General features: G+C 39.3%; 2 protein-coding genes across 2 annotated transcripts in view; both read right to left on the reverse strand.

Moving 5' to 3' along the window:
• The window catches only part of sucla2 (succinate-CoA ligase, ADP-forming, beta subunit), a 27,663-nt gene extending 23,368 nt beyond the window's left edge, over positions 1–4,295 (reverse strand). The window contains exons 1-2 of the mRNA XM_015383350.1: positions 4,169–4,295; positions 727–922 (exon numbers count right to left, since the gene is read on the reverse strand). Of these exons, the coding sequence (XP_015238836.1) occupies positions 727–922; positions 4,169–4,288 (316 nt within the window). The 5' untranslated portion in view covers positions 4,289–4,295. The remainder of the gene's footprint in view (positions 1–726; positions 923–4,168) is intronic.
• Positions 4,296–7,721: 3,426 nt separating this feature from the next.
• On the reverse strand, positions 7,722–14,906 carry med4 (mediator complex subunit 4). Its single transcript, XM_015383316.1, has 7 exons — positions 14,815–14,906; positions 14,404–14,470; positions 11,786–11,956; positions 10,365–10,422; positions 10,199–10,285; positions 9,996–10,127; positions 7,722–9,054 (listed from the first exon to the last, which is right to left on the reverse strand). The coding sequence occupies exons 1-7, from the start codon at positions 14,886–14,888 to the stop codon at positions 8,882–8,884; spliced, it is 762 nt and encodes a 253-aa protein (XP_015238802.1). The 5' UTR covers positions 14,889–14,906; the 3' UTR covers positions 7,722–8,881.
• Between the last annotated feature and the right edge of the window lie 965 nt (positions 14,907–15,871).

Genomic DNA, 15,871 nt, shown 5'->3' on the forward strand with positions numbered 1-15,871 from the left:
AGCAAAAAAAGCATTCCCACTTTGCTGTTTCTGCGAAACAGCTTTTTCTAGTTTTATTAGAGATGCATCAATCACAATTTAGAAGAATTTAATCATTTGTAAACAATGAAGACTTTTCTGCTACTAAGCAAGAAAAAAGGGATTACAGGGTTTGTATCGTGGTAATTAGCATAGTTGGCATCACAAAAAACACAGTGTGTGCAGGTTGCAGAGAAAAGTACAGTAAATCTTTGCCCTCTTTCTGCCCCTCAAAATAAAAACCTGAATGTTTCCAAATCCTGTCTGTTCCATTGCAGACAGAGGTTAACACTCAAAAAGATAAAAACAGACAAACGTTCCTGTAGTTTAGGCAGCCTTACTGTCCCCTTCGAAAGTCTTGCTCTTTTCTCACTTTCTTGCAAGCAAAAGGAACTATAAACTTGTCAAATAGATTAATTTCTAAACTTAAAACATCTCAAATATTCTTGGAGTTGGTATTTCCTGCTCATAATGTTCCCACAGTACAGCAGTTTTGTTGGAGGAGCGTAGTGGCTCTTAACATGGTGCATTCACAAACCAGATTTTTTATTTTTGTCGCCTAGTGAAAGGTCACAGTCAGTGCTATTTCAGCTAAAAGTTCATTTTAAGATGTTATTTAACCCATTTGCATGCTCAGAGTGACAAAGCACTATATTTAGTTTTTACTTTAAGCCCACATGTGAAACTGCTTGGATTTTGAGTTCTTACCGATCTGCTTAGCCACATTGTACGCCTCGTCGGAGGAGCTGGCCACCATTCCCACCGGTACAGAGATGCCGGCCTCTTTCAGCAGGCCTATGCTCATATACTCATGTAAGGAGAGGTTCCTCTGCTGCTGCTGCAGGTGGGGGGGATGCAGCTGGGACACATGGCCGCCAAACAGACCTGTGGAGCCGCCAAGAACCTGAGAGACGAAGCAGAGGACACAAAAACCCAACCAGTAAGTACTGATGATGTCTGAACAGTCTGGATTTGATTAATGCCAAGCAGGTGGAACCTGAGGACTGTCTTTTTATCGTTTATGTCTCAACAAAGCTCAGTCAATCATACATAATTAACCAGAAACTGGGTCATTTTTGTCATTGATGGGATTTATACAGTTGGATACTTTAGAAAGAAATTATCTAAAACATTTCTATACATCCAGCAAACCAAATAATGTGACCTGGAAGAACATACCGCTTTACGGACGGCCACAGGCTCTTATACGGTCATGGAGCGAAGGTTTTTGCTGTACTATTTTTCCGCCTGTTCGACCCATCGGACCCAGTGGCTGTTCACTCAGCAGCTGGTCCAGCTCGCCCTAACGGTGCTCTCAAACAAACAGCAGCATTTCTCACACTCCGAGCTGAACTTAGACGCCTAGCGTGTTCCCAATCAAAAGACACGGGAGGGTAGCCAGCTGACTGTTTGTTGACTTTTGCGACAGATCTGCAGCGCTTGTGGCCACAAGACGATGGCGCTGGTCGGACTCATTAATCTGGAGGAAGAACAAGAACTCCCTTATTTGTACATGCGCAGTCGTCGAGGTTCTTGTAAAACGGGCCATAGCTCTGCTTCAACAGCAGGATATTTCGACAAACACCCCACGGCGGCGGGCCTGAATTTCAAACATGTTTGATTTTCCCCCGACCTCACAATTCCTAATTTGGAGGCTGAGACTCGGCCCGATCGAAAAATTCTCGGACCACTGGAGAATTGGCCCGGAAAGGGCAAAAAAAAAAAATCATATATAGTGTATGGCCGGCTTCAGTAAATTCCCTAACAAGACATTCTGACAGATGAACCAGGTCAGTTTAGAAAGAGTAGCGCTCCAAAGGGTTTAACAGAGGTCCATCCTGAACACAAAGCAGCAGATCTGCTGTTAATCCTTAGAATGTGGAGGAGATATGAGTTAAAACCCAAAGTATTTCACCATTTAGCCAGATGCAGGCTGGTGGACAGTCACCAGACACCTTGGCTTCTTAGGTAGCCCCCCCAGTTCACAATCCTGCTGTCTGCAAGAACAGCTCAACCACTTTAATCTGCTGAAAGGAAACAAAATCAAAACGATCGCCTTAAACCACAACACTAAAGAGTAACTTGGTTGCAACATAAAAGAAGTGTTTGCTGCCTGCTACGTTCCTGAAACTTTGGAAAACCCGGCTGAGGATGTGAAACAATCCGTTTCTCACACTGAGTCAGCAGGACATCTAAGTTTGATCCTTAGCAGAAAGATGTGTAACTCAATCTGACAAGATCCACAGCAAGCGATGTTACTGGGAAACACAGTATGTTCCAGCCTACATAGTACTTAAAATAATAATCATTTAGGTCGTGCTTTGGTGGCGCCCACAACCCATGTATGGAGGCCTTAGTCCTCGACATGGGTGACCCAGGTTCGAATCCTACCTGTGGTCCTTTCCTGCATGTTTCGCCTATCCCTCTCATACCCCCTTTCCTGTCAGCTTTCTGTCCATAAAACGCACCACTAGTGTCGTAAAAACTCAAAAAAATATATCATAATAATTTTTAAAATTAGTTTAGAACCATGGTAAACGCTAATCACTTCATCTGATTTGGTTCAAATATGTTTAAGAATATGTTTTATTCTTTTGAAATAAACTGTGTGTAAATTGAAGAACTTTTAAAGTGAATCATAAGACTCCTCAAACCTCAGCTTCCTCTATAATGGAGCTGCACTGCAGGTCCTATTCACTTAGTTATACAATATTTACAACATTTATTTCTTTAAATATTAAATCTAAGCCCCCACTCCAATGTATGTGATGTAGTGTGGTGAACGGTTTGTATTGAAACTGAAATCTCAATAGCAATGTAAAGTGTAGTTGACAATAAAGTTGATTGATTTAAACCCTGAAATGCAAACAAACTGAACATAACTTACTTAACCTTCAGCATCATTCACTTTAGTTGCTAATTTTACATTGAAGGTTGTGTTTGATCCACTATGAAGCTCGAGGTAAATTTATGTTTTTAGCAATCTGTAAAAAAAAAAAAATCTAAAAAGAATTCAGATTTCCATCCCCTTCACATTGTATACATTAATAGACAAACATTCTCATGGAAATGAAGTGTGATCGCTTTTAGGGTGGCAGCATCAGAGCAAATTACATAAAGAAGCTCAACCAGATAAGAAAGATCAACGGTTCTGTTCAAGGAAGCCATCTGAAACACCTGGAGATGGTTTCACAAAGAACAATTCTTAATTAATAAATAACTTTATGAACAACTTACAGCATCCTCTTTAGAAGACTAGAAAACAACAACAGTGTCTTCAGCCAGAGGCTTCTAAGGACCACGGTTAGAGTTGCAAGATAACCTTTATATGACTGAATGTGATCATGGTGCAAACACAACAGGTGTCCAAAGCTTTTATTAATTTCTGGTTTTTCACATCGATCAGGAGGGGGAAAAATGTTGATTTTTAACTCTGGATGATTGATTAGCTCCTCTCTAATGAATGACGGGGAAAAAAGCCTGTGACTGTAAAATAACAAATTTAAAAGAGGGTGGTGGATCCCTTTTTCAATACTATACAGAGTATCCTGAGCCGTTAATTAAGGCCTGGTCTAAAGAAAATCACACATTTATAACCAATAACGACTCAAACTTAGTCCATGTGACTGCATGAAACATCACGAATGAGGTTTTATTGTTTCTTTTAAGAGTTAAACACCAGAAACAACAACATTTCCATTTCAGGATCCATCTTTAAGCATTCCCAGCTGTGAAGGCAGTCTGGTTGTCTATGAATGGAAACTGCCGTCCTTTAATCCGAGAACTTCCCCAAATGCTGGGGTCCATCCGGGGACAACAGCTGCCTGTGGAGGTCACTGAGCTTCAAACCGCCCTTCAGCTTCACAATCCTAAATTACACCTCAAACGACCAGTAAACTGAGACCAAGGCAACCGTCTGTAAGCGGTCACTCATGTTGCTTCAACACTGACAGCTAGCCATGCTAACAGCAGATTCCCGCTAGTTAGCCTGTTAGCAAAAACAACGGAAACTCAATGGAGTTGTGCTAATGTCAGATTTGACCCCTTCGGCTATTTAGGAAGCTGTATTTGTAAGGAGGATGTGCACCGATGGATGGGACATATGTTCCTGAAGCAAAGCGGATTTCCTTTCACTTCGGGACGTTTTTACCTTTGAAGCGGAGCTGATAGAGCTCCTGGCCCCAGAGGATCTCAGGCTAGCCGTCAAACAGCCGCAAATCAGGGACGTCGCCATGTCTCCCGATACAAGACAGAAGTGAAAAACGCGCATGCGCGGCAAGCTTCAAACTTCGGCAACCGCGTGTGACGTTTAGTTACTATCGGAAATAAGGGCACATTACTTTTTTGAAGACAAATAAACTCCAAAGAGGTTTTAAAAATCGAGGATGTTAGAAATGAATAATTTTGTTAAGAAAATGCTGAGTTATTTACTAATTAATGAGTTTGTTAAGAAGGATCTTCAGACATTTCTCTAGTAAATGCAAGATTTTTAAGCGTTTCAATGATAGGTTTAAATAATTTCCAATTTCTTCCGTCCTTCAACAACGTGTAGGAATTTGGAAAATTCAAGAGGTTCAAGAGATCCAAAGTAAGTTTTTGAGGAATTATAAGGGTTTCCCGAATAAAATTAGGACACAAATAAAAAGGAATCTTCCCTGTACGTAGAGCCTTTAAAGGAAGCATGTTCAAGGTCTTCAGCGCCTTATAAATATAGCCATACTTTCACCTTTAACCTACATTATGATATTGTCTTTGATATATAAAAGTATATTTAAAATTTACTTTTCAGTTCTGGTTTTTGCTGGTATAGTATTCAATTCATTGAGCTATTTAAGTTTTTCTGTATAACTGCCTGTATTAGTATCACACTTCTGCTTTCATCCAATCAGCCAGATAACCTCTAGCATTTAACATGTTCAGTTAAACATGGGGGCACTGAGATTGACAAATTTACATCAAACTACCAACTTTTTTCAGTTTTAACTGGGATACAAAGTTAAATTGACAAAAGTTAGATAAAGCTGGCTATACAAATTTCTGCATTATGAAGTGTTATATTTACTTCACCCCTAATTCCAATAAAATTGAGATTATTTTGTAACAAAGAAATTAAAACCGATTACAATAATTTATAAATCCTGTCCAACTTCTGCAAACAAATAAATTGCAAAGACAAAATCTGTAATATATTAAAATGAATAACCTTTTTCTTTTAAATATCAATCTTGAATTTGTGGCTTCCAAAACAAAAGTGAACGTGTTAATTGGTAGCAGGTTAGTCTCATGTTTGGGTAAATAAGGAACATCCCTGACAGGCTCATTTAAAAGCAAGGAGGAGTGAATTTTGTAAACGACTGAGTAAGCAAATAGTCATTAGTTTAAAATGACTATTAATGCGTATAAAGGAATTAAGATTCCTTTATACGCAATAATAATGAATTTCAGGATTTCATCGTCTACAATCTTAGCAGAGGTAGGGGATGTTGGGTCAACAAGTCATCTCCATGGCCCAGCGACTGAACCATACAGAAGGGACTCACCTGATTCAGTGGCTGGGCAGAACAAATGCATGCCATGGAGATGACTTGTTGACTCCCATCCTTTGGTCTATAATATCAATAGAGGATACAAAAGAACCCATGCAAGCAGTGAGGCAAGGAAGCCTCAGAAGAAACTCACATCATTCTATATCTTATCACAAAGGCTCAGGAACATTTCAGAAGAAAAAACACTGTCAGGTAACACAGCTTGTAGTTACAGCTACATATAAGTTAAAACTTTACCATACAAAGGGCAAGGAATAAAAAGGACAATCCACATTTTTAACTGTATAAAATAAAAACCCAGCATCAGTGGAAAAGTGCGAGTAGTCTGATGGTTTCTTCCGTCAAACCAACATGATCATTAATGCTGGAAGGTAAAAACAGATTTTGAAGCAACATATATTTTATCTAAGCAACTTTCTTCCCAGGAATGTCCATGATTATTTCAGCAAGACATTACCAATCTGCATTCTCATTAAAAGCCTGTGGCGCACTATGAAGAAAAAAATTTTTTGTCTTCAACTGATCCCAAATGCTGCAGCCACAGTTCTAATGAAAATAAAAAAGCGAGATCTCTCCTATCCTAGCTTCTTGTTAAATTCGGAATAGAATTTTAAATCTATGCGAGAAGAAAAATTTAAACTTCTCACATTTAAAGCCTTAAATGGCCAAGCTCAATCTTATTTCAGAGATATGATTGTTCCTTATGTTCCTAACAGAGCACTTTGCTCTCAATCTGCAGGTTTACTAGTGGTTCCTAGAATTTCTAAAAGTAGAATGGGAGGCAGATCTTTTAGTTATCAGGCTTCTCTCCTGTGGAACCAACTACCAGTTTTAGTCCATGAGGCAGACACCCTGTCTGCTTTAAGGCTAGGCTTAAAACTTCTCTTTTTGATAAAGCTTATAGTAGCTCTTCCTGAGCTAAAAAAAAAAATAATTAAAAAGGAAAAAATGCATCAATTTAAAGCTAATGGAGGTCACTGATTAATAATACATGGTTCAGTTCTCATCCATGTTGTTTAGTATTGTTGAGTAAAATTCTTGATCAAACCTTTCCGACATATAACCCAGAAACCTTAAGTTATAACTTATGCATGATTCACGCTTACATCGTATCATTAATGAAAAGGTATCAGAACACCCCTATTGCAAACATAAAAACTAGATGCAGAAAAGTTTATTCAAAAATGATTTATTTACAAGGAAACTATTGACAAAGTTATTTACACATTGTATGGCCATATGTTATCACCCACACACACACACCATGACAATCAGTCATGGAACAAACTCAGCGAAACACAATCAGGAGACGAGCAAATAAATAGTTTGAGTTTGGTTTTCTTCAGGATCAGAGTTGCCTGCAGAGACACATTTTAAACAGTAACAGATGCTGTTTTGGAAAATGAAAGACTAACAAAATGATCAAACTGATTGGTGAATGTTGGCTTAATTTAACCAGAGGGCTGGTTAACTTTACTGTAACAAACCCGAGGATCGCAGGGTTTAACAGGGTTTTAGGTTTCTGCCTATGAAGGAAGATGGTCCTCCTAACAAAGTTCACAAAAACATCAATCCTCAGTTTGATTGAATCCAAATGAAACTGCACCAACTTCACAGCCAAAGTAAACATGAGATGATTTTACAGAAACATCATTCCTAAAACAAAAATGCTATTGATCAGTTTAAAAGCTCCTGCAATAAAGTTTGTGTCACTCCCAAAGGGGCGATGCAAACGCCATCAAACGCGTTAAATGAAGTAACTTCTTTGTGTCTTTCTGAATAAGTTGCCCTGTTTAGGCTGACGAATGCTCAGTTTGAGGAAACTCTAACTTCCTCTATTATTTGTTTCAGAAGCTGAACTCCTGTTTAATATTTTAGTCCTTTAGTACAAGGATAATTAATTCCTTCTTAAGAAGTCTTATTTAGATATTTAGGAATAAATTTTCAATTTTGATCATCTTTCTAAATAAAGAATTTATCTCATATGATCAATTAGTATATTTGTATTTACTATTACCTATTATCATGTTCAGTAAAAAGAAATTTAACCAAACATGTGAAGGTAAACAACTGTAAAACAAAACAAAAAAATCAAACTTTACCTTCCACTGTTTTAGTCTTTGTATACATCACTTTAAATTTCATGTTTTTAAAAAAAAAAAACCAGAACGATATTAATATGATTACATTTTCTGTTATTCAAATCTAACCAAATTGAAAACTACTAAATAAAGACAAGTTTGAAAATCCAAGCATCAAACTCTTCATTCTTCACTTTGTGCACATTGAGATGCAACATTTCAAAGACCTTTTCCAGAATGTAAATATTTGAACCCAAAGAGTGAGGAGCAGAAACGAAGGTCTGCAAACCTCAACATACCAGAGCATAAAGGAAAGAGGAGTCGGTCAGAATTAATCCATTTGAGACTTTAAAAAAAATGTCACTTGCTATGCTGCAAAAAAAATTTCTACAAGTTAGAAATCAATATTTTAGTTAGCTTCTTAACCTGACTTCAACTTTTTATGCAAATTCAAAAACAGAGCACAATCTGTTGTAATTTTCTTAATAAATTAAGAGAAGACATGTACTTCCTTTCTTGAATGTAAATAAAGAGAACCTGAGATAGGTACTCATTGACCACTAGATGGCAGTGCCTACTTTAATCTATCCATTTCATTATAGAGGAAACAACTTAGCCTTTAAGAGGCATGATAATATAAAATATCAGGGATATGAATAAAATTGAGCAAATTTGTATGAAGATGCAGTCAGATTATCTGAGCTGAAACAAGAGCAGAGATGATTTTTATGTTTGGAAACAAACAAAACCATCACATTTCAGATTTGAACTACAAAGACAATGAATACATAAGCACTAATCATCTTTTAAAGTCTTTAGTCAAGTACCTCTCACAATTTATTCAGCCTCAGACCTCACCCATTGTAGTTATTAATGCATAAGTGGTTGGTTATAACTTCACAGCAGAGGCAACCTGCCTGCTCAGACACATAAGGCGTGTAGATGTGCAGTAAAAGATGTTTGTGTCGCTTGTGCTGCGTTTTATGAAGGGCAAACCAAACCCATGACCTAAAAACCTGCGTCTCGGTTCCACGTAAACAAGGAGGATTAAGGGTTTCGACAAAACAGCTTTTTGCTTTGCAAATTATTAACAGCATATTTATGAAACTAGCTTTACCTCCATATGAATGCTTCTCACATTAGGTCAGATTTAAATAAACCTCATGAGAAAAAGGGTGTTCAAATGCTGCCTAACACAAAACACACACACACACACACACACGGAAAGCCTGATTTTCAGTCTGAGTCACTGCTGCTGCTGGATGAGTCTGTGGACATTGCTTCCACATCATCCTCGTTCTCCTTGTTGTGACCTGGGGGCTCGAGGCCGAAGTCGTTTCCATGGTGAGGAGGGAGCATCCCTACAGAGACATCTGAGGACTGCCAGGGGTAGTGAGGCGTCAGAACATCTGGGGACCAAAATAAGACCACTTTTAATAGGATAATGTGTCCGTTATGAGCTAAGGGCTCATTTGATTCTCCTCTCTAGTGTTTGCTGTAAAATCTACTGTAGAAAATTAGTCTGGAAAAAAGGAAAATATTCCTAATTGTCTCCTGGTTATTCCCACAACAAAGGAGAAAGAATTTTAAAAAATCAGAAATACTTATAAAGCCCAGCATATGCTGTAAACCTTTCACTGTTTTTGGGATGATTTTCCAGTTGTGTGACAAGTTTGGAGATCGGAGCGACTCTTGGCCGAACCGTCTGTCGTGCATTATACAAGTGGGTCACTAGAGGAAATTGGCTCCTCACGACAAGCTCTCGATCAGAAATGATGGGTCACAGGAAAATCAAGCTTGATATTTTGGTGACAAAGATTTTCACATTACGCATGCACGAAACAAAAACAGAAGTAAACCGGAAGGCAGCGTTTCTTCCTCAGTGACTAGCTACATCTATTTATTTCACTGCATGTCAGAATGGTTCAAAACCTTGAAGTGTCTTGTTTGAGTTGAAGTTTGAGTAGCCAGATCGGATCAGAGCGTCGGTTCGTACAGTAAGGATAAACATCGCAAGCCGTGAAGTTTTGAACTGTGTAATTGATTTGCACAGCAATGATTACATGCCAGGCTTAGGTCTAATGCCAATAACATGGTCAAAGCTCCAGACACTACAAAAACAACCACACCATGTTCAGAATATTATGAGCCTATAGTATCCAGTGTTACTGGATAATATATGTATACTGGATTGAGCTTCCGTCCATCAGTCAGTCAGGAAAAGAAAGAAATCAAAACACTGAATAGTAATTTGTTAATATTTAACTTTTCTTCTCTGATTCTAATAAGAAGAATCACCAAGTTCTTCCTGTTTAAGGAGAACCTCTGGGTTCTTCCATCTTAAACTGACCTGGTAACCTTCCAGCAGCCAGAGCGTCGCCGGGCAGATGTCCATTCATCCCATTGGTTGGCAGGTTGGCCATGTGTCCCAGCATCCCGCTGCGCATTTCCAGGTCAGTGGGATAAGGTCGGCGTGGATCACCTGAGAGCAACATTCCTGTTATCATCTAGAGAAGCAGACTAAATATCATAGCAGACACTGAAGGGACTCACCTGGCACCCAGTTGAGCGGGGCGCACACAGCATTACTGGCACTGATTCTGTGAGCATACTTGATGATTTCTTCTGAAGATATGCTTCCTGCAGAGAACAAAGATCCATTTGGTGTTCATTCATAAGCAAACAGAAAATCAAGGTCAAGCTAAATGCTGCAGTTCACCTTTTCTGGCCTTTTCAATAGATTTCAGCTTCTCCTTTGCCTGGTAAACAGCCGTGGCCTTGGAGAAAAAAGACAAGAGAACCAGTTTCCATTAACATAGCAGAAATCATGAGGGACACAATCAGACACTATAATAATCTTTAAGTGATGTTCCTAAACTGAACATCGAAAGCTAAAAACATCTGTGGATGTGATCAGTTTTTATTCCTTAGTAACAAGTCCACATGGGTAATGATCATTAAAGCTAGGAAATTCAGCTGCATCACAGTGAGTAAAGCTAAGTGTGTTATGGGTCTTGATAACGTCTAGCTGTACATCAGCAGGAGAAGCATGATTTGGATCTACAAATGTTCTAATGCTACCTTCAGACCTCATCAGCAGAAGGAGCAAAAACGTGCATGCTGCTTCATTTTTAATGCTTGTACATGTTTAGTTCTGACGCACGGCTGAAGCATCTTTGCTGCTCTAGGCTGCGTGGTGGAAAAAGTGGGTCAGATGCATGGTGGGCGGAGCTAACCTATCCTTTCTAAAAAATGGCGGATGAAATCGAGAGAGTCGCTTGGCTTATCTGAATTAATAATGCTACGTTTTGACAGCAAGTGCTTCTGCTGCTTAATTTTTGATGCTTGGTCACATTAAGGACAGATTTCCAGTAGTGTGTCCAGAAGCGTCTGATGTTTCTGCTGCTCCTGTGTTCAATGGCAGAGTGGCTTTGCCATCTTTGCTGTTATAAGTGGGTAAAACATAGTTATAATATGTTTTTAAGAGAGAAAGTCATTCTTAAAACTTAATCTGTCCAGTCAGTCCAACATTACGATCCTGCCTTCCAATATTGTTTAACTGTCAGTGCTGCTCAGATCCCCACACACCGACGGTGCGTTGCCACTGGGGATCCCGTTTAACAGCAGCCCCTGGCCCAGTCGCCTCTTCACAGTTTTACGCTACTGTTTAAGGTAGCTGGAAGGTGTTTTTCACGTATGTAAACCAAACTGCAGGCACCAGAATAATGAAAGCAAACATGTCTTGCCAGCAGGTTTCGACATTTTAAGTTAATTTAGGCGTTAAACTGTTTCAGAGGAGTGATCCTAGTATCTTCATCAGCAGTCTGTCTCCCTGCCAGCCTCAGATTAGCTTTTCTGATTGGCTGATGTGGCGAGTCGAGCAGCAAAAGTTCAATTTCTCCAACTCCAGCAGCCGCTGCTTGTGAAGCACGTCAGATGCTCAGAAGCTCATGATGGGCTGCTTCAGCGCTGCTCAAAACACGCTGCAGGACCTTTTGCTGCGCCTTGATACGCGTCAACCATTGATTTTGCATGTAAACTAACTGCTTCTACAGCGTCCGGTCTGAACGTAGCATAAGAGCTTTGGTGCATCAAGGATCAGTAGACATGGTCAGCAGAAACAACAAATCTGCTCCATACCAGGATGTGTTCAGCTTCCTTCAGCTGCTTCTGCAGCTGCTGGATGTCGCTGTCTCTCTTCTCCACCTCCTTCTCCAATAGCTGCATCTCCTGGTGAACCTTCCCCTGCTGCTGGGCCACCTCCATCAGCTCCTGGAACTCCTTGTCCCTCTGCACAAGCATCTCTAAGATCTGAGGAAGGATAAAACCCTCTTTAAATGTCTACAGAGGAAATGCTAACAGGGTGGAGGACAACTTCTCTAAAACCAGACACTAATTTGAGCTTAAAAAAAATATATATATATATTTTTTTTTTTAAAGTGAAACCAAATCAGCAACAATAAAGGGACATATGGGAAAAATGGCTGACATTCTGTTCAAAAACTAAATACAGCAACGATATTTAAAGGGGAAGGCAGTTTTTTTTTTAATATGGCCATTGATTTTAAGTTATTACATCATGTTCTACTCACCCATATGAGTCTTGTGTCATTTCGAGCAGTTCTGAAGATATTCCGTCAGGTTATATCCAGGTAACATCTTTCTATGGGCAACGACTTGAAGGCACAAACTAAACTGTTCATAATTTATTCTTTATGGTACGCCAGCGTTCATAACATGTAGGCGAGTCACTGTCCCCCAGAGATCCGTGGTTATATTTTTTATATTTCTATTTTTTTAAAACAAAGCGGAGTGTGCATGACGTCATCCGCGCATTCATTTATTCTGTCTGCTGAACTGCTGCTAGTTTTACTCAAAGGCCAGGAAGATGTCTAGTGCTACTACCACAGATGATCTCGCTCTCGAAATGGAATGGAACAATTCAGATTAGCTAGCTGAATGAATAGAAGCATGTGCCGCTTTGTTTTAAACATATAAATATAAAAAATATAACCGTGGATGTCTGGGGGACAGTGATTTGCCTACATGTTATGAATGCTGACATACCATAAATGATAAATTATGAACAGTTTAGTTTGTGGCTTCAAGTCGTTGCCCATAGGAAGACGTTACTTGGATATAACCTAACGGAATATCTTCAGAACAGCGCCAAATGACACAAAATTCATATGGGTGAGTAGAGCATGATGTAATAACGTAAAATCAAGGGCCCAATGTAAAAAAAAAAAACGAAATTCCCCTTTAAAGCTGTAATGATGTCTAAACCTCGATAGACATCATTACAGAAGCTTTAAGAAAAGCTTCTATTAGAAACAAACCACCTACTATTGAATACGGTTACAGTGAAAACATTTCAGTTTATGACGCCTTTTGAAAAAAGATCTAACATCAAAACCTTAAATGATAGCCACCCTATTAGAAACTGCAAGTTTTCCAAGATCCTCAATTAAACTGATCTCTCCACCAGAGAGGAGCATCAAGTGTTAAAAGCAGCGATCAGTGGATCTTTCAATGGCTCCGGTAAAAGCTTTCTTCAGGGCACAACAATAAAAACAACATGAGCAGTTTACTGCATACAGTCGTCAGGAGCTCAATAATGACAAGGTCGGCAACTAATGATTATTTTGTGAATCTATTAATCTGTCTTTTAATTTTGTTTTTACATTAATTGATTATTAATCAAGCTTCTTAAAGACAATTCTTTACTAAATTAAACCAGTTGAAACAAATGTTTCCACTTGAGGAGTTCTTGAATGAACGTATTGATGAATGAAAACTTTTTTTTTTTTATTTCAAATGTAAAATGTTTACATATTTTCTTACAATTTTGATATAATTACTGCTCTGAGCATTGCTCTGTAAGCTAAAGGCATGTTTATTAAAATAATAAAAATAAATAAAATTATTTCAATAATTGATTAATTTGATAAATTTTTTCCACCCTACTAATGACCTATAAAACTAAGGTGTTTTTGTTTTTTTTATTGAAAGTTTGCAAACAAACAAAGATACACATATTCATGGCTTATCATGAGTGTTGGCCTAGTACAGAGGTCACAGATTAGCAGATCCGGACCCACCTGCTGGCTAATCCGGACCCAACCTGATTTAAAACATTTATAAATAACCGCATGTTGTCTGACGACAGTGTCTAACTTCATTTGCACTGCTTCTCCTGTTAATATGGTAAAACTGTCCGGAGCGTCCGGCATCAGGCTGCAAGTGACAAAAATTAGCCAATGAGCTGTGTCAGTCTGGGTTGCTGCTGCTGCTAGCTACTTTTAGATACAGCAGGCAAACCTGTGGCAAGCTGGGCGATGGGGAAGAAGGAGAAGATGAGAAAAAGAGAAGAGGGAAAGTGTGGACTGCTGGAAGAACTGCGTTGAACTGGTGAAAGAAAAGTGAAATGGTGTGCTCAAAGATGACCCTGCACATTTTCAGTATGTTTGGCTCAACCCACCATGAACATAATAAAAAATAATTAGAAGACAATATAGAGAATTTGTCCTCCACCCAATAGGTTGCTGAGCAAAACCATTAACCCCACACTGCTCCTCTGGTGCCACACACTGGCAGCCCACTGCTCTCCAAGTGGATGGGTAAAATGCAGAGAGTGAATTTCCCCATTCTGGGACAATAAAGGGATTTACATTTACAACCAATGAGAGTGAACAAAGCTGCATGGAGTGTTCAGTCCATATAATCAGACCTCTGCAGGTGAGTGAGTTTTTTGGTACCTGAGTGTCTTCTCCTGGTTGGGGGAGTTTCTGACCTCTGGACAGAGCCAACATCTCTATCAGCTCCCTGAAATAAAAACACAAAAACAGTTGATAACAGCTGAATAATAGCTTCAGGTAAGAGCAAGTACAGCTCTGCATAAACCTGCTGCTGCTGCTTGTTCATCACAACTACGAAGCTATGGATAAAATAGACTCTAAAGTAGACTAAAGTGTTTCCAAGAGCAGTTATTATTCGGTTAATTCAATTATATTTGAACTTTGTGCACTTTAAGAATATACAACCGGACATAGCTGGTTCTGACCTAACCTGCAAACAACTCGTAAACTGTTTACGCCACTTTAAATGGGTTGGAAATGAAGAAAGAAAAGCATAAAACAACTTCGCAACAATAAGCAATAAACCTTTACCGAGATAAAACCTCTAAGTCATCCAACACAGACAGCAGACGCTCCTTCGTTGATTTTTCTGCTAGTGCCGCCATGTTTGCTTCCCTCTTTGCGACGACAGGATGTGACGTCTAAACTCTCGTCCTTTGCGTTGTTCAATCGTCGCCCCCTACAGGTGATAGTAGACATTACAGAAAACTGTTCGTCATCCCAGGGACCATCTGTAAGCTCCTGGCAAATGCTGTTTTCTGTTAAACAAAGCATACATGATTAAAAGTTTGGCTAAATACCCAAATATTGTATTTTTAATACTTCACCATTTCAAATCATATCTGATATTTTCATGGTCTTGCAAGACTTTTACATAAACTATACCAAGAACTCTATGTGAACAAAAATGACAACAAAAGTTGTCTGAGTGTCTAAGTCAGCATGTTCACCTCCAAGATGATCTGAGACCAACAGTTGTTGATATAATCCATCTACAAAACCAAAGAACTTCTGCACAAACTGTCAGAAATCGTCACAGGGAAGCTCATCTGCATGCTTGTCTTCTTCAACAGGGTCTCCAACTGACTCCAGTTCATCGTTGTAACTCACTTGAATGGGAAACTGCTCATATTTGCAGGCATCTGGCATGTTGGTGAGGTGCTCTCTTCACGGATGTATCCCAGTTTACACTATTCAGGAAAGTTGTGGGTGAGCGGTTTTCTGATGTCAGTGTTGTGGATCGAGTGGCTCATGGTGGCGGTGGCTTTATGGTATGGACAGGCATCTTTTATGGACGAAGAACACAGCTGCATTTTGTTGACTGAATTTTAAATGCCAAGAAATACTGAGAGGAGATCCCGAGGCCCATTGTTGTGCCATACATCAAAGAACATCACCTCATGTTACGGCAGGATACAGAGGTTTACAGCTTCTTGGAAGCGGTAAACTAGTGATGGGCTATCTGAAGCCAGGCTTCGAGGCTTGTACCGAGTAATAAGGGGGCGTGTCAATGAAGCCCCGCTTCGAGGCCTGTGTTGTCTTGTTGAAAACCACATGACTGGCAACAAACGAGGCCTCCATTGCATTG

This window comes from Cyprinodon variegatus, unplaced genomic scaffold (assembly GCF_000732505.1).
Source record: "Cyprinodon variegatus isolate N-32 unplaced genomic scaffold, C_variegatus-1.0 Scaffold282, whole genome shotgun sequence".
NCBI lineage: Eukaryota > Metazoa > Chordata > Actinopteri > Cyprinodontiformes > Cyprinodontidae > Cyprinodon > Cyprinodon variegatus.